At 40.7% G+C, this 23,082-nt stretch overlaps 2 protein-coding genes across 2 annotated transcripts; one reads left to right on the top strand and one right to left on the bottom strand.

The window, feature by feature from the left end:
- The first annotated feature begins 6,374 nt into the window (after positions 1 to 6,374).
- On the top strand, positions 6,375 to 14,647 carry LOC133131432 (cadherin-related family member 5-like). Its single transcript, XM_061246799.1, has 14 exons — positions 6,375 to 6,579; positions 7,126 to 7,298; positions 7,970 to 8,032; positions 9,962 to 10,051; positions 10,477 to 10,563; positions 10,658 to 10,762; positions 11,161 to 11,346; positions 11,561 to 11,651; positions 11,833 to 11,930; positions 12,261 to 12,467; positions 12,593 to 12,706; positions 12,806 to 12,875; positions 12,989 to 13,161; positions 13,480 to 14,647. The coding sequence occupies exons 1-14, from the start codon at positions 6,453 to 6,455 to the stop codon at positions 14,041 to 14,043; spliced, it is 2,148 nt and encodes a 715-aa protein (XP_061102783.1). The 5' UTR covers positions 6,375 to 6,452; the 3' UTR covers positions 14,044 to 14,647.
- A 529-nt stretch (positions 14,648 to 15,176) lies between these two features.
- On the bottom strand, positions 15,177 to 22,496 carry LOC133130208 (cathepsin D-like). The gene is made up of 9 exons (XM_061244598.1): positions 22,346 to 22,496; positions 21,247 to 21,403; positions 19,032 to 19,155; positions 18,620 to 18,738; positions 18,218 to 18,417; positions 17,985 to 18,107; positions 16,477 to 16,621; positions 16,067 to 16,165; positions 15,177 to 15,732 (listed from the first exon to the last, which is right to left on the bottom strand). Exons 1-9 carry the CDS (start codon positions 22,405 to 22,407, stop codon positions 15,571 to 15,573), a joined length of 1,191 nt encoding a protein of 396 aa, XP_061100582.1. The 5' UTR covers positions 22,408 to 22,496; the 3' UTR covers positions 15,177 to 15,570.
- Between the last annotated feature and the right edge of the window lie 586 nt (positions 22,497 to 23,082).

Genomic DNA, 23,082 nt, shown 5'->3' on the forward strand with positions numbered 1-23,082 from the left:
TCTTGCCTTGCTTCTAGTTCATGCCATGCCATAATTTTACAGATTTAGGCTATATAACTAGGCTTTATGTGAATTGTACCTTATCTGACAGTGTTCTGTAGTTGTTAATAATAAGCACAATGTCTGGTTTGGTAATACAGATATTGAACGTCACTTTAAAAGTGTATGAAAGTGTCTGCCAAATACTGTAAATATAATGGTTAATGGTACAATAGGTAACATTGAAAAAGGCTCACTGACATCTTGACTCACCCTCTGCCTGTTTTTATAGTCCTTAAATTCGGGTTTCAAATATACAGTTGATGGCCCGACACTCTGTACCAAAACAATGTATAACTGTACAATAATTCAAGCTCATTGATTGAAAATTGGTTCTAATTGCCACAGCGCAATGGGTTTTCAACTTCAGCCATTTACCAAAGAAGGGGAAAGGGATAAACAGTGTTGTGGTTTGCAGGTGTTTGTTGCTGCTATTCCTCTCTTGACCGTTAGAAGTCCAAAACTATCTATTGTAGATAACATCAAGTTTGTTGTGGTGCTTTATTTAAGTTAATGCCATTTTTTGCGAAGGATTTAACATTCCATTTGGGATGTGAAACTTTTTGCCCAAAATCTCAAGAGCTCATATTGGGAAGACCTGAAGGTGCTTCCCACATAATACTATCAGAGAGTGCTGTTGCCATGATGAGGTTATATCCTGTCTAAAATGGTGGAGGTACAAACATGCTGTTAGTGACTCACTGATTTGAACCAGTCATTCCATGTTGCTATGGAGAACCAAGCCTTTTGATATTTAAAAACAAGTCGATGATGGACAGCTCACTGTTGCTCCACTCAGTGTGGGGTTAATGAAACGTACTCTTCCATTACTAATGATCAGGCCATTAGAAGGACAGGAGTCTCTGTTAACATGTATTATGAACACAAATCAGCAGGGAGCTCAGGATTTCTAATTGGGCTTCAGAACACTTTTTTTTTAACCACGGGACAGCATTTAAAATCCCTTATTTAAATAGTAGATTAAATAGAGGATATTTCCTGCCAGATATTATCTTGTGTGATCTTAACGTATCTTATCTGATGGTTCATAATGACAGATAGCACACTGTGGTACAAACTCTGCATGGGTTATGAGAGATTTTAGCAATAAAAAAATATTGCAATATTTAAAAAAATAAAATACTATACAATAAACAACAGTGCCTCACAGATCAATGGACGCAAATGTTTGTGGAAGTAAGTGGAATACTAATGGATAGACCAGAGTACCCTCTGATAAATAGTCAAGAAATATGGAAGAAATGTAATAACATGTTTTCATGCAGTCAGTCTGCCCTCTCCTGTTGTGTCTGCATACTGCAACTCACGACCATTTCTTTCATATCTACCGTGCTGTGAGTGTCTGAAGATGCACAATCACTGATTAATTTATGTTAGATTAGGTGGGGTAAGGCATTCCTTATTTTCTCATGATGATTAATGATGACACCAGCTATCTCCCATGAAAATACACTTAATAAACCATTCAATGTCCTTGTTGTAAATGATCATACAGCCTGTCTGTCATTGTGCTTTTATTGGTGCATATACTGTATTGCAGGTGAAGTCCTTCCCACTGTAGTATTGTGAGTATTTCACTGAGTAATATGATCCCTTCTGTCTGAGATGAGCAGGGAACATGATTCATTCACTTTTATTCCAGAAAGCAAGCATATCAGAACTGTGCTTGTTAGCAAGCTCATGACCTAAATCTGCCCTCAGGTATCTCCACAGAGGCCTTTTCATGATGAGGCAGGTAATACTGCTCCTTCAATATTGCTTTCCACCTGTGATGTCATAACCACAACCGCTTTTATTCCTGGATCAACCTCTGGATATAAAAAGCAAATAGTTCAACATCCTCCCATCAATGTCCTGTTATTTAAAAACACTTTCACAGAAAATGCATGCAATTGTATAAACTATTTATTTTTATACAATTTGAAAGTAAACTATGGTTTGGTGTTAATGGGATATTTTATTACGCGCATATTGCACAGTTAATCTCAAGTAACCAGAAAGGCACCATCCTTGGGAGGCATATAGTTGAGTTCACGAGTAAATGTTTTTCAAAATCATTCTTCCAGACAGTTGTGTTACACATTTATGAACTTACATATATACTAATACTAATACAGGTAGTCGTCGACTTACGACCGTAATTGGTTCCGACCGACCGGTCGTAAGTGGAACTGGTCGTAAGTCGGCCTATGTTATAATTACCTTACATATATTATACTGTGTAATGATATTATAATCATCTTTATGTCATATTTTATCAATATTTTCTTTGTTCATTATTGTTATAACCATTGTATCACCAGTCTTAGTACTGTTATCATCTTTTTACATATTTTAACAACGTTCTTTTTGTTCATTATTGTTATAACCAATATACGTACTGTACAGTATCATCTTTCTACACATTAGTCGCGGTCGTAAAAGTGAACGGTCATAAGCTGCATAGGTCGTAAGTCGACGACTACCTGTACTGCATACTTGCATACTCATTTTTCTTGATTAATTCAGTTCAGCTGTCTGACATGACAAGATTCTCATCAGCTTTACAGAGACGTCCAGGAATAGCTCTGCAGTTTTTCAATGGCGTATTTTTCCAAAGCACCACTAATAAACATAAAGTTTTCATGTTCGTTCAAAGCCGTGTTTTTTTCAGCCTTGCCTGACTGAGTCGCAGCCTTTCTGTGGTTTTCCTCCAGTTTCTGCTGGTAGATAGAGAAGAATCAATCCTCTCGCATTGATTTTTTTCAATAACTGTGTGCGTAAACGCGGCCGTCATAAAACAATAAAATCATATTAATGACCCAAAAAAAGTGCAAGTCATGGCAATTAATAACAATTAAGGAAATGATCACTGTCAGGGTAATAGGTCGTAGCTAAGGAAGAGCACACAGGGAGGGCTACCAGAGAAGTGGAGAAGGCCAGCAGGAGATAAATATTATGACTTGTACAAATAAGCACAGCAATAAAAGTGTGTGTCAGACTACCGGGGCCTAGGTGACATCACTCACTCGTAATGTCTCTCTGAGGGTCAATAACGCTGCAGTACTTAAGCTGACTGTGGGACTGAGGTGCTGTGCATTTGCTGCGGATTCTCCTGAGCTGAGCCAAGCTTCTGCTACGTGGGGTGAGTAGTGTCTTTGTTACTCTAAAGCCTGGCTTTTATTTAGAGTGCCTCCTACTCATGCTGAATAGAGCTGTTGAGGATCTCACTGGATGAGACGTCGCTTGTTCTCTGCAGCCAGGCATGATAGGCTCACATCTGGAATTGCTTGTTCATTCACAAAACTAAAGTCCTAGTTAAAAAACTTACCATTCATTGGTTACCAAATTTCTTGTGACATTACTTCATTTAAAATGCAAATATTTCACATTATTGAAAATGGGTCTGAAACATGAAAATTCTTCTTCTAGGTTTACATTATGGCCTGTCTCATCAGCTTGGGTCAGCTCCTACTGCTTGTGAACATTCTCTTCCAGCACACGACAGCGCTTCCTGTGTTGGAGAGGTAGATTTGTGTTCAAACACTCAGCTGCACAGGCACAACGCAACACATATACTCAACCTCAGTGTCTTCTCTTCTGTGGTCTGCTGTTATATGTTCTTCTGCATTTGTCACTGGTTCCTTTTATGGCTGTGAATCTTGTCATATCATTCATTCAGTATAAAGCTGAGTCCTTTTTTTAACACTTGCTTTTTTTTTTTTTGCCCCGTCTCTACTCCTTACCTTGTCTCGGCTGGAGTACCCCAAGGCTCTCAGTTAGGACCGCACCTACATATTTCTTTAGTGCTCTAAAGAGTAATCTCTCTCCCGTGCATGGCTTCTCCTTCTCTTCTATGCACCGGAATTATTGCTCATTTTCCAACCTTGAAGCTTTCATGTGATTTCATAGTGTCTTCCTTCCTAACAACATTACTTTCTTCCATCCATCTTCTTGTCCAAGATTTTGATATTTAAATGTAAAACTTGATTACCTGAATTCCATCTGTGAGAGTTTATTCAAATTGCAAGATGAGACATTTAACATACAATCCACATGTTATAATCTGAAATACAATTTTACTACAGGAGCCAGGAAGATGTGGAAGGGCTCATGAGGAGAAGCCAGTTAAATTCTCTGGTTGCAAGAAACTATGCGGAAGACCTCCTCGATGACAGACCAAGGTTGGCATGCCCACCCTAGACTGGAAGTTAACTACATCAGCTCTTATAATGTATGATATTTTTTCAAATAATCATTAACACAAACACTATGCTTGTCTCCCCAGTCTGTCTGAAGGACCCAGAGTGCAGACGAGACAGCTAGGAGACATTGAGTTCTCCAACATGTACGCCGAGCACCTGCAATCCATGGCCAAGCTCAACGCCCTCTGCTCCTTCCTGCGCCGGATGCAGCACGTTAAAAAAAGGTAGAGCCAAAGCCACATCAGACTTCCACCCATAACCATCCCCTCACACTGGGCCTAACCCATGCCTACCCATGTCCTACTCTCTACAACTAATATAATCATTTAATATAATGCTTTAAGGTAACATTCCTATATGATATATACAATCACTGAGCACTTTACTAGGAACACCTACTTATTCATGCAGTCTAATCAGCCAATCGCGTACAGCAGTGCAATGAATATAATCATGCAGATACGGGTCAGGAGCTGGTCAAAGCTGACAATCCACACATTACAACAGTGGTATGCAGAAGAGCATCTCTGAACACACAATGCGCCAAAAAGTCGAATAAATACCTAATAAAGTTCACACTGAGTGTACGTGTCTGTTAAGCTGTATAATGATGAAGCAAGAACAATGTTGACTTACTGTCGAGCTCAGCTGCTGAAACTTCTATGGGGTTCTGTGGCATAATGCTTAAAGGCCTCTGCATGGTGGTGCATGGTCTCTACATCCTGCCAAAATGTGCCCCTGTTTCTCCCTACACAGCTCACTGGGCGGGGACGTCAATCAGATGCTGAAGCAGTACATGTGTCCCAGTGTATACCAGTGGAATCCCGACTTGTAGTCCAGATCCTCCTGACAACCCTGCAATCAGAGAAACAACCTCCGCTCCCCATACCAAAAGCAGACTGAGTAAACTCCCAACAGACCGTGTGAGAAAATAATAAAGAATAAATGCAATCATCTCTTTTCACTGAGTGACTTCTATTCTATTGACTTCTGTTGACCACTATTTGGCTTCTTTATGATGCATCTCATTCTATTCATGAATAAATATTTTATCAATATCATAATAAAACCAAGTCAAATTTACTTGTATGTAAATGCACTTTGTATAATTTATTTGAAGATACGAATACATTACACTGCTGGAGGAGGTCTATTTGACTTTTCAGAGCTTCTCTTGTGAGTTTTGTAATTTATCATATAATGTATAAACATACTATTTAAACAGTAATATAGTATGATATAGTGTCTTTCACTTTTGTAATTACAATTGAATCTGTATTTCCGGTGGGAATGGCCCAAGCACGTTGTTTTCAAGTGAAACCATGAAGGTTTGTTGTTGGTGTGCAAAATATATATACATATATTTTTTTGTTTTGTTTTGAATAAAGTGTTTCATTGGACAATACAAGTGTTGGAGTGTTCATGGCATGTTAACTGCATAGCTAGGACCTGCTTAAAGTAACTTTTTAAAGGACTAATATAAATTAAAGAAGCCTTTACTACGAGGAAAAACAATTACTCGACTATTACTATATAACAATTTTTATGAAAAACTGAAACATAGTGAACATATATATACTGCAATCAGCCTCATTTAAATCACATCATGACTTCTCCAGTATGATTTGCAATGCGTAGTGCACTTTTACAATTCCAGGGACATGGGGTACTTAGGTCCAAGAGTATCCCAAAAAAGAATGCATGAATTCAAAAGCATTCGACATCAAAATACAGTACAATTCTGCCTTAATGAAGACTGTATGAAATATAATTATGGAGTTGATGCTGGAATGTGTGCTCTCAGATTAGCCTTTTAATATCCCTTTACATGGATTTGATAAATTGTGCTGACAGTCACAAGCTCAAGATAAAAAAAGCTTCTTTTTTGCATTGCACCTTTCTCGTCATGTGATCATTATAAAATCACCCATAATGTACTGGTAGAAAAGAAAAATTAAGACCCTCAAGTATGTTCTCCCATGACTACCACACTCTCTGTTCTCAGTGAAACATGGGGCTACCGTCAGATAGAGTCTCTAAAATAGACACACATTTCTGCTAGAGTGAGAAATCCTTCTTTCCAGAAAACCCTGTGAATTCTAAGGGACAAACAGTGGGACTGGAGTCATCTTCAGTGTCAGCCAGGCAGCAACAGAGAACGCTTTATGTTGAACAGTACCAGCTGGTACCAAGCACTCCTTATCTCCCATGTTTCAACTGCGTGGATCTGAAAAGTGGGCCATGGAGCTAAAATATAAAAACAGTTTTTCTTTCAATGCTATCCTCCACCTTCTGCCGGTCTTCGTACTTCTCAGAACCTGCCCAGCTCAGCAACGTGAGTATTTCTTGAGTAAATGCGTAATTGAGTAAATGGTTGTGATTTGGCTGAGGATGTATTGTATCTTGCAAAGCTGGTGTCCACGGTTTCAGCTCTATCGCTTCACTGAAAGAGGATGACTAAACCCCCACTGAGTGTTAGCATTACTCTGGGTGGCATACTGTGCATGAAAATAATATATTATAGACCAATAGCAAGCAAATAAATAGCATTTTTATTTTCCTGATTTACCAATAAATGGTGACACCATACTTTGCTCCCTCCACAGGGTTAATAGGAGGCCCTGTACGGGAAAAATCGAATTTTATGTCACCGCATTAGCTTTTTATTTTCTTACATTAAAATACATTGTGTACAATTGTATTCAAATGTATGACTTTGATTTAATTTATCAGAATAATTGGCCCTGTGCACAAGACTCCATTTTGAATGCCTTTCTGCTTTTGCCATGTAATAGGCAACTCTGAGCCAAAGTTTAACAGATTCCTTGGAATATAAAAAATTGTGCTTTATGACTTTATAATATTATGTTTTTCCCAACAGTCTGTTCAGTGCCTCCAGACCCAGTAACAATTAAAGAGAACCACACAATTGACATACCTATAATCACAATCAATACTATAGATGGTGTGACGCTCATTCTGACAGATAATCCTGATAATACGTTCGGACTTCATGGCACAAGTTTAATGTTGATGAAAATACCGGACTTTGAGGTATGGTAAAATTTCTTGATTTACTTGATTGTTTGAGGGATAACACCACTCTGGCATACAATACAACTTTACAATAGGGTTACATGAATTGCCATTACCTAATGTAGTTGGTAATGTGAAATTTTTTTTTTACAAATGCATTAATTAAGCATGAAATTCACTTTTCATTGGTAAATGTATTTCTTAACTCCTAATTAATGTATTAATTAAATGAATAATTATACATTAGCAAACCATAGGATAAATGTACAAATAGTTAAGCTATAACATATACATTAATTGGTTTTCTCATTCCAATATTAATTGGCATGAACTAATTTAATTTAATGTATTCATGATGTACAAATACATAATCAAAGCTGAATATTTCAGTAGTTAGATAATTAACAACTAGTTAGTTAATTGCCAATTAATATTACCTTATTGTAAAATGTTACCTAATTATTTATTTGTATGATTACTTTTGTTATGTGTTTAAACATGAAATCATGATGGCTCCAGGCATTAGGGAATTTGAGTGATGTTTTGGATTTTCTTTGGATGTGTTTATTGTGTTCCGGCTATGCATTTTTTAATTCTAAATGGTTACATACATAAGAAATATTGTAAGTAAAATGCTGTCTGTTCATTAGGTAAATATACTTCTGATATATGTTTGTATTTATCTTCAGACTCTGAAAAATGAAGGTGATCTCACAGCTCATGTTCAATGTGACAAAACTGGCTTTCCATCTGTAAGTAGAATTCTTCTTACATATAGATTTTTTGTTGAGATCTGTTTGTGGCCACTTCCAAACTGTTAGACTATACATACACTACTGTATATGTATGTTACAGTTTATTTTTATTTTTATTACTTGTAATAATAATTTCAGAACCTTCAGGTCTTTTTTCATAACTGTAGACACAAAACTCAAAACGGATAATCAAAATCCATTTTTCAAAACTTTTTTCAAACACTTCAATTGCTTGGATACAATACACATAAACCAAAAACCATTTGTTCACTGTACCAAATCACTTGCTCACAATGGGACAACTTAACGCATTTGAAAATGAAATACTCAAAACGATAGTAAAGCATAGGTTTATGGAAACGGATTACTTGTAACAACATTCCATGTTTGGATCATGAATGTTTTAAGATAAATAAGTGAATTGACACCAATTACTTTGAAACAGGATAATATTTACGAAATTATGATTGAATGTAAGATTTCATCACCATCCTTTGTCACAGGGATGTACAGACTTTTTGACAAAGGCAGCTTGTAAGTTTGTGCTGGTGCTCAAGGGACTGATGATTATTTTTCACAGTGGTAAGAGTAATGGAATAGTGATAGAGTAGGAGTAAGGATGTGTATCCGTCTGCAACCGCATAGCAACAACATGGAGCAGTCAGATGATCCATGTTAGAATAGAGATCAAGCAGTGAGAGGAGGAGGAAGAGGAGGTGGAGGAGGTGGTCAATGGGATGACAGACAACAATACTCCTTTAGAGAGGTGGCCTTGTTTCTCGTCTTAGACGTGGGGGTTTGTCCTGGTAGAGGACATTGTCCTTCACTGCAGTCACTACATTCTTTTCCACTTTGTACCTATAACTTTATAAGTTATGATTACAGTTTTTTTTACAATTTGCTAACAATTCACGTTTTCAAAACTCTTCATATAACTCTCTGCACCAACATGCAGCTTGGCACTACAGTTTATTCAATTCACAAAATGTATCAAAACTACCAAACCACTGCAAACATGTCTCAAAGGAAAAGACAGTGGCATTACAGTACAGTACAGTACAGTACTATTTTCTGTCAGTGATTTGCAAATTGGACTGTATAGTTTATGGTGGTTTATGGCCAGATTTCTTGGTGAAAGCAATGAAAAAAAAAACATTCAGTTTGGTCAACATACAGTGCTCATGTGAACTGTGTGAAATGTTCTAAGTAAACTCTGCATCAAAAAATGCTTGTTTGCAATTGTAAAAAAACTGGGAACAAACCCACAGTATGTTGTAATTACATTTTTTACAGTATTCAGATTTTGTTTAATGATTCCACTCTCTCCTACTGATACCACTATTCACTTTATTTAGAACCACAAAAATAATCATATTGAAACATGTATCAAGTATTTCCAACTGCAATATTTAAGCATTGTAAAAACAACTAAACCGTGAAGCTATAGGCATCTTGTGTGTGGGTGATCTAAACAAATGTTCCTATAGCATTTCACAATAAATTAGTTACTTGAACCAGTGAGTTGGGAAATTTCTGCAAAGATATAAATGCACAGTGCATGTTTTGAACAGGCCAACAGGCTGTGTTACAAGTGCTCACCATTTTGAGTGTTGTGTCTAAGGTTTTGAAAATTGAGCACAAGCTTGTGAGATTATCATCAAAGTGATTGTACAAAACTGTAATTGACAATTCATAACATGAAAAATCCTGCTGATATTATGTTAGTAAGTACGGCAAGGTCAATGGCTGAGGGATAGGAGAGGAATAGTGACTCTGTGATCAATGATTAATTGTGTCCATATGGCAAACAGCACCATCTAAGTGATTTATTTTTCATGATATTATTTATTTTGGCTCTCAGTTTGCTGACGTTGTTTGATATGTCTAATCGTGGCATGCAGTAACATCCCCTTTTCCTCATTGCAGACACTCTTGCCAGTGACCATACTGGTTGAAAACGTGAATGACAACCCTCCTGGGTTTGCACAAAGACAGTACACTTTGAACGTTGATGAGGTCAGCTTCTCTATTAAGTGTAACTTATTTTTCTTCAGATAGGACAAATTTGTGCTTGCAAAACAATCACAAGAAAGAATAATGTGCTAAATTTAAAAATGTCACAAGTGCATTTACATTTTCATGATTTTATGATGAAAATGAAATGCTGATTGAATCCAGACCTTCACTATGTCTCAGGATGAGTATTTACATGACCAAACATGAAAGCTATGATTGAGCTATACTGGACCTATAATTTCATGTCCACTGTTACAATGACAACGGCAACACTATACTACTATAATGTATCAGCAAGCACTATTGTAACATGCTTCTGAAAAAACAATGGTAGTAGCTATAAATTAATAAATACCTATTTTTTATCTCTAGAGTGTTGTATGCATTTTCTGTAGGAAAACTATTAATGCTTCTCTCACATGCAGTTGACCCCAGAAGACACCAGTATTGGAAGGATTGAAGCCACAGACCGAGATACAGGTCCAATCTATTACCATCTTGAGCCAGCTACGGTGAGATACACAAATCAGGGACACCCACAAGAGATACTATATTTTATTTGATGTATAAAAAAAAGTGACAGAATTTCTCCACTCATTTTCACAGGGTGGATATTTCAAAATACAAACTGTGAACAACCCAAATATCCTTGTGGAAAAGGTGGCTGATTATGATGACATCCAAACCCTGACCCTTATCTTATATGCTCAGGTACTGTGCTGCTCATAAGTATGCCACATCCTAATGATGAGCTTGGGTTAAATATGGTCTGCATAATTTATCTAATTTACCATAGGTTATATTTTTGAGGTTTGAATACACAGTATTCTCCCATGAGACCAGTGATGCTTGTATTCTCCACTGTGTGCACACCCATAATAATAATAATAATAATAATAATAATAATAATAATAATAATAATAATAATAATAATAATAGTAATAATAATAATAATGCCTTGCATTTGTATAGCATTTTTCTCATACTGAATACACTTTACAGTAATGTGTGGCACCCCCCTGTGTAATGCAAGGCAGCCATTTTGCACCAGAGTGCTCACCACTTGATTCTGATCTGAATTATGGCTTTTCACGCTTTCATTTCTGTAGGACACACCCACGACCACACAGACTGAGGAGCCCTCCTACACCGCCACCACAACCATTACTGTCAACATCCGGGACATCGACAACCGCCCCCCCTGGTTCCAACCCTGTACAGAGTCAACTGTCGGCACAGCCAAAATCTGCCTCAGTTCTGGATACAAGGGAAAGGTCAACTTAACTGAGAAAGAGGTAAAAATGTTCCCAAAACTGCAAAAATCTGTGATAAAGTGTAGCGAGGTGTAGCCAGGCCCTGTGCCCTCCACGACCTGCTGTATGTTCTTGTTTACAAACTCACATATCCTCTCTCTTGCATAATACTGTACTTGTATTATGTACAGTATTAAAGGTTTAAGGTTTTTCACGTTATACACATAGAAGCAATACTTTGAGTTTCTCTCTGTAGGATGGTGATTTACTACTGGAACCAGGCCCCTTGTCTGCTGTTGATGGGGACAAAGACAGAGATGAACAAATCAGCTATAAGATTGTTAAAGGTAAAAATAAAAAATAAAGATGTTCTTCCCCTTCTGCTCCTGGATGAGTTTTCAGTTGCAATTAAAAGTTCACAGCAGCTTTCAATGTAACCTTTTACTGTATAGTGATACACAGGTGAATTGGTTTTCAGGTTGTAATCTGTTATTTAATCTTGTGCTGTCTTGTATTTGTCTCTTCCAGGAAATGAAGCTGGAATATTTCATGTTAATGAGAACACTGGAGACATGACCATGCTCAAAGCTGCAAACGTAGAGGGCCCAATTATCTTAACAGTTTTGGTAGAGATAGTTATCTTTTCCTCTCAGAACATACAGTCGTATGCAGAAATGTCAGCCTTTCACAAAAAGCCTTTCACAATGAATATTATGGCAAACAGAAGTGAAACTGACCTCTAAATGGTACAATGTTAAACATGCTTAAACCGACTTCCTCCTGAACCACCTTCCACCCCCCCCCCCCACCCACCCAGTTAGTAGATTTGGAGTGTCTGTTGAAGTACATATGTACAGTGTTTTACCATGTCAGCCAATGCCCAAAGCCTCTGTTCAATCTTAGCAGAAATGTTGCTGCTTTTCTGCGATGCTAAATATATTCCTTTCACAAACCAGGCTTCGCAAGTTACCAACAACGACCAGTTTGCCACGACGACAGTCACCTTTGAAGTGATGAAGAAGAGCAAGTACTTCCCGCGGTTCGAGAGGGAGCGGTATGAGGGGTACACCTCCTGTGACGCGGCCCTGGGGAGCATGCTGCTGGCCGACAGGACCTCCAACCGCCCCCTCCGGGTCTGGGCCAAGGACGCCGATTATGCTAACGTAAGGATGTCTGTTTCCATGGCACCGGTGGCTTCCATGCTATTGAATCACATCACTAACAAGAGCATTCTCCTCAATTTACGCTAACCCCTGGGTTTGAGGGTGATCTGTATAATGATCTGCAGGGCCTGAATCCTGATGTAAGGTACACATTTGATGACAGCAGCGATTTCACCACGACGGCTGAGGGATTTGTTCTTCTGAAGAAACTGCTGCCCCAAGGTATAATGCCTGCAAAAGTAAGTGGACTTTTTCTTCTTATTGAAATGCACAAGCTTTAAGAATGTTTAAAAATGAATTTAATAAAATCAAATTAAAATCATGCTGTTTCTGTCCAGGTACTAGTCGCAGTGGATGATTCCAGTGGAGAGACAGCTTTCTCAGAGCTCACTGTCCACGTGTTGCCTGGTGAGTGTGCACCTCATGAAGTGGGTAATATCTGCCTGTAAGGCCATTTGGAGTTTGCTGTTTTATTCTCTGTGGCTACCCGATCATAACACTGGCTTTGTGAACGGGCACAGAGGGAGCTCTCGGGCCAGGGAAGTACCGGGCGGAGGACATGGCGGCTCTCGGTGCGAGCCTGGCAGCCATGGTGGTGCTGTGCCTTGTGCTGATCTGCCTGCTCGTCTTCCACATGAAGAAGGGCAATGCGGACTGGCACAAACTCACCGAGGGCAGCCTCCTCTGCAGCTCTGTGAGTTCTCTGTGCTTTCTACAGTGTAGCTACAGCTCTCCTGGTGCTTCCTTACAGGTCAAATGCACATTTATAGTCAAATGCACATTTATAAGTCATTTGGGCCAAAGGTTTGTGCTAAATTAAACTGTAAAATGATAAATTGCAGTTCAGCTCCTATTGTTTATTCTGACATCCTTTTTTCTATATGAAAGGAGAATTTGGGCTGAATTACATGATATTTATATTTACACCAATATTTGTGTGCAAATAAAACATCCTGTAGCAAACTGATGTCCGTCCCCCCTGAGCATTGAGTGGTTTGTTCCATGCCTGCAGCTTGCCCAGGGGTCCGGCAGTCCAAAGGAAGAGACACATTACACCAACGACGGCTTCCAAAATGAGGGGGACCCCTGTCCGAGTGCGCAGTCCGAGCCTGTGGGCAACGCCGGCAGCGTGGGGTCCAAACCCGCGCCGGAGCCGGACCTGAGGTTCCCCGCTGAGCGAGAGCCCAGGGCTAAAGAGACACCCCCCAAAGACACGTATCCCCCGCCCCCGCCCCCTCCCCCCCCGGCCCCGTACCCCGACGACTCCCCCGTCACGTCCGACCGCTCGGTGCGCCCCATCCTCGCCAAGGAGAGGAAGAGCGAGGACGGCAGCAAGAGCGTCTGGTTCAAGGAGGACCTCCACCCCAGCGCCAAAGAGGAGGTTCTGATCACCCCCGACGGAGGAGACGAAGGAGGCGACATCTCGCCCCTCGCCTCGCCCCTCCCCTCCCCAAAGGTGTTTTTCACCGACGCCAAAACGGGCGACAATGCCGCAGTGCGGTTCCAGGACCCCGGGAAAAACAGCGACCCGGAAACACAGGCTGGGGTCAGAGAGGGGAAGAGAGAATACCTATAAGGCTAGGGTGCGAAGGGTTCAGTTCTTGAGAGAAAAACCTCATCAAAACCACCACTTTATGGTACACCTGACACCAATGTGACATTTTTGTGTTTCTATCTCTCAAATTCAGCGTTATGGTTTCATATGTCATGATTTCGCTTTTTTTAAATATTCAATATTCACACATTTTCAGTTCTAATTATAATGACAAAATGTTAAGTTTACCTGCAAGTACCCAGAACTACTTCAACATTCTTTTTGGACACCTGTATCTATTTAGTAACTTACTCATAGAACATATTGAAATGCACATTACTAACACAAGAAGGAAGTGATGTAACTACATACCTGTTTATTCATGTTATTAGATTAGAACAAAAATGTAAAAGGGACGTTAGGTCAGCGCATTGCTAAGTACACATTAAGTAACACAAGCTCAACTTTTGTAAATAATGGTCTTTTATTTGTACTGATTATGCTGCAAGTAACTTAGCATATTTACACAAGTAAAGGAGTGATTATAGAGCTTACCTTGTTTTTTATACCTGGATACATTCTGGATGTAAAAGTGAAATATTTAACTTTTCAAAGAAGAATAATAAAAAATTTTGATTTAAGAAAATCACAATGTCTGTCCCATCATTTATTTTTAATTAATTAATTACATTATTTTTAATTATATGAAATTATTTCTGCAGGTTACCATCCTGGGCGGCAGTGGGTAGCACTGGCACCTCACAGCAAGGAGGTCTTGGGTTCGAATCCCGGTCGGCCGGGGTCTCTCTGTGTGGAGTTTGCATGTTCTCCCCGTGTCATGCAGGTTAGGCTGATTGGAGAGACTAAATTGCCCGTGGGTATGAGTGTGTGAGTGAATGGTGTGTGTGCCCTGCGATGGACTGGCGTCCTGTCCAGGATGTATTCCTGCCTTTGCCCAATGTATGCTGGGATAGGCTCCAGCCCCCCTGCGACCCTGTTCAGGATAAGTGGATTAAGATAATGGATGGATGCAGGTTACCATCCTGAATCCAAGGAAGCCTGCAGCCTATGTGGCAGCCGTAGAGTCACTATGAATCTTTACCAAAACGAGAGACACTGACACCAAAACAAATCAATAGCCATCAATACAATCTCATCATACAGTACAATACAAGTTTTTAAATTAGTTTTTATTTTATTCAGTTATCTCAACATACATAGTCAGTAACAGAGGAAGATTCTTCAAAATGCAAATGAAAACCTTTGAAATATGTTTATTTTTAGTTTTCAATATAAGATAAAAGAACAATACAATAAACATAGAACACAGAAACATACTAAAAACCCAATCTGAATGGAATACAGAAACAAGAGTCCTTCACCAGCACTCTTTCATTTTGAATATTTTCATCACTTCACACATTACTGAAAAATTATTTTCTGTAAGGACACAGAAGTACAGTGCATTAAAGCTCTACAGAGTCTTAGTACCACCAATATTTCAGAGCAACAGTCATCCTGTAGTTGTGCAATTTCTATATTTTTTGCTCCCCATCCTTGCCAGGGAGCCTACTTGGCCTTGGCAAAGCCCACCCGGTTGTTGTCACGGTCGAACACTGTGTAGTACTGCCCGATGAACACATCTCCCAGAATCCACAGCGGCCCGGCTGGGGCAGGAACATCCAGCCCCATGAATCCGCTCAGGCAGATGGTCTTACCACCCTGGCTCTCCTGCCAGACAGAGATGAGGTTTGCGTAAAATGGTGGGGCCCCACATTGGTTTAATTCTGTTCATTTGTGGTTTCATTTACTGAAGTTTCATTATGTTCAATTGGGCTGGTTCATTGATTTGGCGAACTTTGTAAAACCCTATCAAGTTAAAAGAGAAACAGATCGTGCAGCGCTTTTAGATCATGGTAGTTGTGCTACAGGGAGTCATGCGGTTGCTGGATAAGCCATGCTATACCTTCTGAAACATGAGTGGAATAACGATGTCAGCATTCACAAGGCTGGGAAACAACACAGAAGACTCGATAAGCCTGCTTACGTCTAACATGTGGCTCACCTTCACAATGTACTGCTCCCCTGTGAGGGTGTAGGCCCTTCCCCCCAGGGTGAAGGCGATGACAGGGAGAGACGGCACTTTCTTACAGTCCACCATGTACTGAAACACAGACAGAAAGAGCAGTCACAATGCAGAGTGGGCAGCGCCACCAAAATGCATCACACCGAGATATGACTGATTTTAAAATTCCTGACGACGGGGCAATGACCACTTCAAATTGCTCAGCTAGGTTAGCTTCACCTACTGTATGCCATGCCACCGTTAAGCAACAAAGGGCTCTTGTTTGTGGCCAACGGCTCTATTATATGAATATCAGAATAATATTTATTTGTTTCTGCATTTGTAAACGTGTACTCAATTGAGAATGTGTGGAACAGTGAGTATGAAAGTGGGCGGAGGGGGTCCCGTACCTCTCCCTGGATCAGGGGAACGGCTCCGATGGCTTTCTGCAGGGCCCTGACCTCGGCGGAGGGCCCGGTGATGAGGGACGTGCCGGTGTCCACAATGCCTTCACAGCCCGCCTTGCACAGGCCGAGCTGCCCCCCCACGCTCACCCTGCCAATCCACAGAGCACAAGCCCCGTCCGTCGTACGCTGCTGTACATCGTCTACACTCGCTGCCTGAACCAGGGCGGCCTGTAGCGTAGTGGTTAAGGTGCAGGACTGGGACATGCAAGGTCGGCGGTTCGATTCCCGGTGTAGCCACAATAAGATCCGCACAGCCGTTGGGCCCTTGAGCAAGGCCCTTAACCCTGCATTGCTCCAGGGGAGGATTGTCTCCTGCTTAGTCTAATCAACTGTACGTCGCTCTGGATAAGAGTGTGAAATTCCACTAATGTAATATATGTAATGAAATGAACCTTTATCTGCATGCCTTCGTAAGTCACTCATTCCAAAATGTAATGCAACACGTATTGTTCTGTGGTAATGCAACAGCCCTATAATACACATTTCCTCCTTGCAGCTTTGGGGTGATGACTTGATGTGTGAGTGCATTGCTTTGTGCATCCTACTGCCTATGGTGCCTGAATGAGCGCATTAACCGCACATTAACTGGGAATACAGCCTACAGACATGCCCTCCTGCACTCTGCCATTGCTTTTATAGTATCTGGTATCTCAGGCGCTCTTGAGACCGCTGCGCTGCTCAGCAGTTACACTGCAGATGCCTGCCAAGAGCTTGGTAGCTTTCGGAGGAGAATTGGAGTTCAGGTTAGATGCAGGAAGACAAAAGGCCTCTGTGACAGGCCTGCTTGCTGTGTTAAAGCATCTCTGCCATGAGGCCAAAGGCACCTGGCATGCCCTTTGGCTGAAATCTCCACTTAGATTTCATCACTCCATTTCTGAAACTCCATCACAGGGAGAAATCGATAGAGCACTAACAGGGTCTACTGGGTGTTCCGGATGAATGGAATAATTGCTACGGTTATTCCCAATCCAGACCTAATTGCGCAAACAAAACTCATGAGTTGGGCATTTAATGCACTCATCTCTCCCTCAAGACCTGTGCCTTTCAGCCCAGGGTGCGCCCCAGGCATTATTTAGTCATCTGGCACTTTTTTTCAGAGTCCAGTGCCCAAACCACTGCCGCATTTCCAGGCCCACCACTGAGCCACTGAATCAGAAGCACCGAGTCACTGAGTCACTAAGTCAAGAGTCACTGAGCCACTGAATCAGAAGCACCGAGTCACTGAGTCACTAAGTCAAGAGTCACTGAGCCACTGAATCAGAAGCACCGCGTCACTGAGTCACTAAGTCAAGAGTCACTGAGCCACTGAATCAGAAGCACTGAGCTACTGATTCAGAAGAACTGAGCCACTGAGTCAAGAGTTACTGAGCCACTGAATCACACACTGAGTCACTGAATCAGAAGCACTGAGTCAAGAGTTACTGAACCAATAATGCATACTGAAGACTCACTTGTCCATGTGTATCTGCCAGTAGGCCTGCCTGCTGAGGCTCAGGTAATGGAAATCCCCGCTGTAGTATGTGGGGTCGGTCCCTCCCAGAATAAGCTCCCCTCCGGGCTGTGTGTCTGGGTTCCTGTCACACAAAAATGGAGCAATAAGGACATTTTTGGAAATTTTAACCCCTGTCTCCCATTAACTCAAATGCTCCTTGTTTAGTAAGCCACAGGTCAGCATACTTCTCACCTGTTCAGGTAGAAGGAGAAGACATTCTTTTCCACCTTCTTTTGTCGCATGATATTGTCAAAGACAGGTGCCACCCCATCCACAGAGATTCTGGGGTAGGCCATTCCCAGGATGCCGTCAAACTTTGCAGCGATGAAGACCACACCCGGCTGCTTGGTGGCCTCACCAAACACTTGCCTATCCACAGACAAATCTCCTATCTGACAAGAGAGATAGGGGCAAGTTGCTCTCACAAATCTGAGTAATATCTTCACCCATGAATCTTCAATGACATTTTAAGGAATAACTGTAATGTCTTCCATCTGCCTCACTGAGGTATTGCAAGAACATAAGGTTTCTTGGCTCTTGGTGTTTGTCGGATTGTCTTCTCAGGAGTCTCGTACAGAGTTCTCACTGACATACCTTACATGTGTCCTGGCTTAGGAAGCCAGACAGGCTGCCAGACCCATACTGAATGGAAAAGGCTGTGCCGTTCTTCACATATGTGCTGGACTTGGCAGAGTTGTATTTATGGTGCAGCACTGCAAGAAAGAAACCAGATTTAAAAACCCACAATAAACATTATTGACAGTGTTTATGAATTAACGTACATTTACAACTCTCTTCGCATTCTAATTGATAGTCAAGTTAGCAGCAATGCCACAATTAGTTATCTCTGCAGCCTTTCCACTTGAAAAAAACTTCAGAGAGCTGAACTGAGCACAGACTATTTTGAAATGGTATCGATGTGATGCAATCCCTACGTTTAGTCAAGTGCACATATGGGGTGCTATTCAAGTAGTAGAGTTCCTCAGTACAGTCAGGTGGGGCTTACTGCAGGCAATGTCTGTCAGAGAGCAGTGGACAGAGGGGACCCAAAGGTTGGACGATCCTGTATCAAACACCACTGTGAAGGTCTGGGCAGGAGTGCCCAGGCCTATCTCCCCATAATACTGAGCCTATGGGAAAACACACATTACCCCCAAAAGTCAGCATCAATTCACAAAGAGACATTGCCCCCAACATGACATCAACCCGGCGTTCATACGTTACTTCAGGAACATCCTTACTTAGGATTCTTACTTAGAATTTAGCCTGACTTGTCAGACTCATAACCTTATGGTACTATGGGCCAGTTCAGGTTCAGACTTTGATATGATATAAGTCTACTCAAGTCCCAGGGATGTTATTTGCTAATACACCAATGGTCCTTTACTTCTTCTGATGAATCATGATTTCATGAAGGTAGGCCCCCAATTGGAGAGAGTGATAGAAGCTAACTGTCCACTTTTTAAAGTCACTCTGCAAAATAATGATTAATGTAATATAACTCCACCACTGACATAAAATAAAAAGTCAGATAAAACTTGCTGGAGCCAACAATGTATCAGGAATCCATTCTCTACCTTTCCAGACACCATACGAATACCTTCCTCCCCTGCCACACTGAGTGCAGTGAAAGCTTTTAACCTCTGTCCTTAATCACGCACCTGGTGTTTTGTTTCAGTCCAGTGAACCATAGGTTGGATGCCTCTTGTGCACTTGGAATGCTTCTGACTATTGTACCCATAATGCCCCTCTGCTCTTTCTCCAAGTCACATACACTGGATCTGGCCAAGAATTAAACTATCTATGCTGATGCCATCTGACGAGACCAGAGATTCAAGTTTTTTTTCAGTTAAAGAAAAAAGCAAGCCTTGATTCTCACTGACCCAGCAGTCATGCTACACTGCTCACAAATTTCAGAATGAGTTTTACAAAGACGAAGAAGCAAAAACAGAAGATGAAGCAGAATAAAATCAGAAGAAGAAGAAGCAGAAAAAACCAGGTCATACTCCGAGCCAAGAGCAGTACACTTTCGTATCCTTGTTTGCTATGCTCCTTCCCCTGCTAATCTCCCTACATTTCCCAGCACAAGATCTTTATCTTGTTAAAGCACAGTCTGCTCCAGAGAAACAGGGTTTGAGAACTCCCTGTGCTAGACTTCCAGCGTGACACGGTATGAAAGTAGGGCACTATGTCAATGGTACACTCTGTTTACCAGAATTACAAAAGAAAAAAATCCCATTGCCTTAATATATGCTTAATTAACATATGAGGAAAAATTCACATTGTCAAAAAAAACTGACATACAGTATAGACAATAAGTCTGACAAACAGTATAGACAATAACAACAAAAAATAACCATCAGGTCAAAAAAATCACTACCACACCCTGAGAGAATGCCCCTCGAATAAATGTTTTGGTTTGTTGTTGTTTTAATACAGTGGACACAACCCCTATGTTCTCAATTGCAGTAACAGCCATGCGTCAGGTGGTTGGGATAAAGTGGCTTACAAAACAGGCATTTGATGAGTCACCTGTCACATGGCAAACCTCTGTTCTGTTCTGGGGCTCTCTACAAAAGACAAAGATTGGATCACACATGCCTTTCAGGCCTAAAAAACAAGCAAAGTCAGGGCACGAGAGGATCTGCTGTCAATGACTACACTGAGACACAATCTGCAGTATCAGGTGGATAAAAAGCTCATCATTACTAAGATGTTGTGTTCATCTGAGTATGCCTTAAAACACAATGTACTTTAACAGACCTGGGGTCTGTTTCACACAGCAGGATTACCGTGTTAGCTGAATAACTGCACAGAGTAAAACCTGGACAAGTTCTTTTTGCTTCAGGCCTTATTCTACATTTGGGTGGGCCAGGTTTTACTCAGTATAGTTGTCTGGCTAACTCATTAATCCAGCTTTGTGTAATAGCTCCAGAACTATTATCCAGAACTGTTTACCAATCACATAACACAAATTGCGGTCAAAAGGAGGGCTATCACTCTTATAGAGGGCATCACTATTTAAACTAGACAGGGTAAACAAGAAGTGCTAGAATCTATATTATTAGCATAATGAACTGTTCTCAAAAGCATAGTGAACTGCTCTGTTAAAATATGGGGTATGTAAAGTGTCCATGGCAGACGAATGTGGGGCAGAGGGTGATACACTGGCTGTGATCTATCCTGAGGGTGAGGGCATTGGGGCACAGGGGCATTCTCACATCAAGGTAGTTCTTTAGGGTCTCTGGAGTAGGGGCATTGCTGGAGGGGAACCCCAGGTTGTACTTCAGGGCCTCATCCCCCATCAGCAGGTCCTCTGCGCTTCTTCCTGAGTCCGTCAGGGTTCGTCGGATAGAGCGGAATTTCGTCAGAGGAATTCTACAGGCAGACAGACAGTTTCCAGTCATGTGATCCTTTCAAAGCATCTCCCTTACTCTCTCTTGCTAGGAAAGCCATCTCTGCCCTAGCACAGTGGGATGAGACACCAAATTATCCTAAATATAGATAATGCCATATATAAAGTACTGTAAGGCTTAAAGAAATACCACATTCATCACAAAACATACAAAAGCTGTATTATTAAGTAGTGAGAAACAAATAAGACCAAATACTAAAACCACAAACAACAGTAAATGTTAAGGAGCTGACCGTTTAACATAAGGCTTACCTTATGTATTTGTATTTGCCCACTAAATCTCTGGTTCTTTGACACCTAATGTGACTTAGGCAATGCAACTGAGATCGGATGACTTTCAACAGAAAAAATGTCATATTTTGGAGTAAACCCAGTCACTTTTAAATACAACTTTCAAAACAATATGAATGGGTGAATGAGAGGCATTAATTGTAAAGCGCTTTGGATAAAAGCGCTATGTAAATGCAGTCCATACACCATATTTATTTAGTAACAATGACTGCAGAGTGGTTTACAGTACAATCAACTCACATGGGATACGGAATTCCAGTAGAGAAAACCAGAAAAGCCATACCTATCAGCAGGAGCACTTACTGAGTAATGCAAGTCATGATTCAATTTAAGATGTTTTATGAGAAGCATACAGTTTCTAAAACAGTTAGAAAGGTTGTACATTTGCAGATGCTAGGTAGCTAATTCAATTATTATCACTACTGTACTAATAAATAGGCTATTGATGCTACTGAAACTAGTAAATAGGTTTGCGTGTACAGGTTACTTGTTTCAGCGCCAATTGTATAATCATGTAACACGAACGTAATAGCATGAACGTCTTGTAAAATATTACGGGGTAACTTCTGTCAATATTTTACTAAACTATACCACATCTAGCAATTATACCTTACCGAACAAGAGCGTGGGATGTCCAAGCAAGGACAACAAATAAGTACATGAACAGCAGCTTCATTTTGTATTTTTATTCTGACAGCAGCTTCAGTGAGTTTTCTCTTTTTGTTCAACCTGACAGCGGTCCACCGTGTCTCTGGTTTACATTATTCTCTGATCTCAGTCAGCTGATTGCGGGTAATACTCAATCACGTGATGTCGGAGCCAATGAAAATGTCACAGTTTCGACCAGTATTTATTTTCATCCGCTTTCTATTATTATTTTTTATTTTTTATTTTTTTCAAAAATGCTTTACTGTATTACAAAATTTGGGATACAATATTGGGATACAATAAGGCATGCCTGAGTCATGCCTGAGTCCAAATGATGAAAATGACTCCGAGAAGGATTCAGGCAATACACAGTTTCTAAATATTTCCTACTGGTGTCTGGCGGCACGGTTCTTCCATTACTTCTTACAGGGGGCTAGTCGCTTCTTAAAATATACGTAAGGGCCAACCTTGTTCTGCGTAGTCTGTATAAAGCAATGTACCAATTAGATCTGTTGTATGTGTGTAAACAAACATAGGTAGCAATTCATTGTTTTGTCACTAGTGGGAGCTCTGCTGACAGACCAGGTGCTGACGGTGCTGACCCACAAAAAATAGGAGAATCCCAAATATGTATTTATATAGCCGTTGTATAGCCAATAATTAATATATGGCTGGCTGCATTTGGCTTCCGCTAGTTCGGTTT

The sequence above is a fragment of the Conger conger genome, chromosome 6, assembly GCF_963514075.1.
Source record: "Conger conger chromosome 6, fConCon1.1, whole genome shotgun sequence".
Classification (NCBI taxonomy): domain Eukaryota; kingdom Metazoa; phylum Chordata; class Actinopteri; order Anguilliformes; family Congridae; genus Conger; species Conger conger.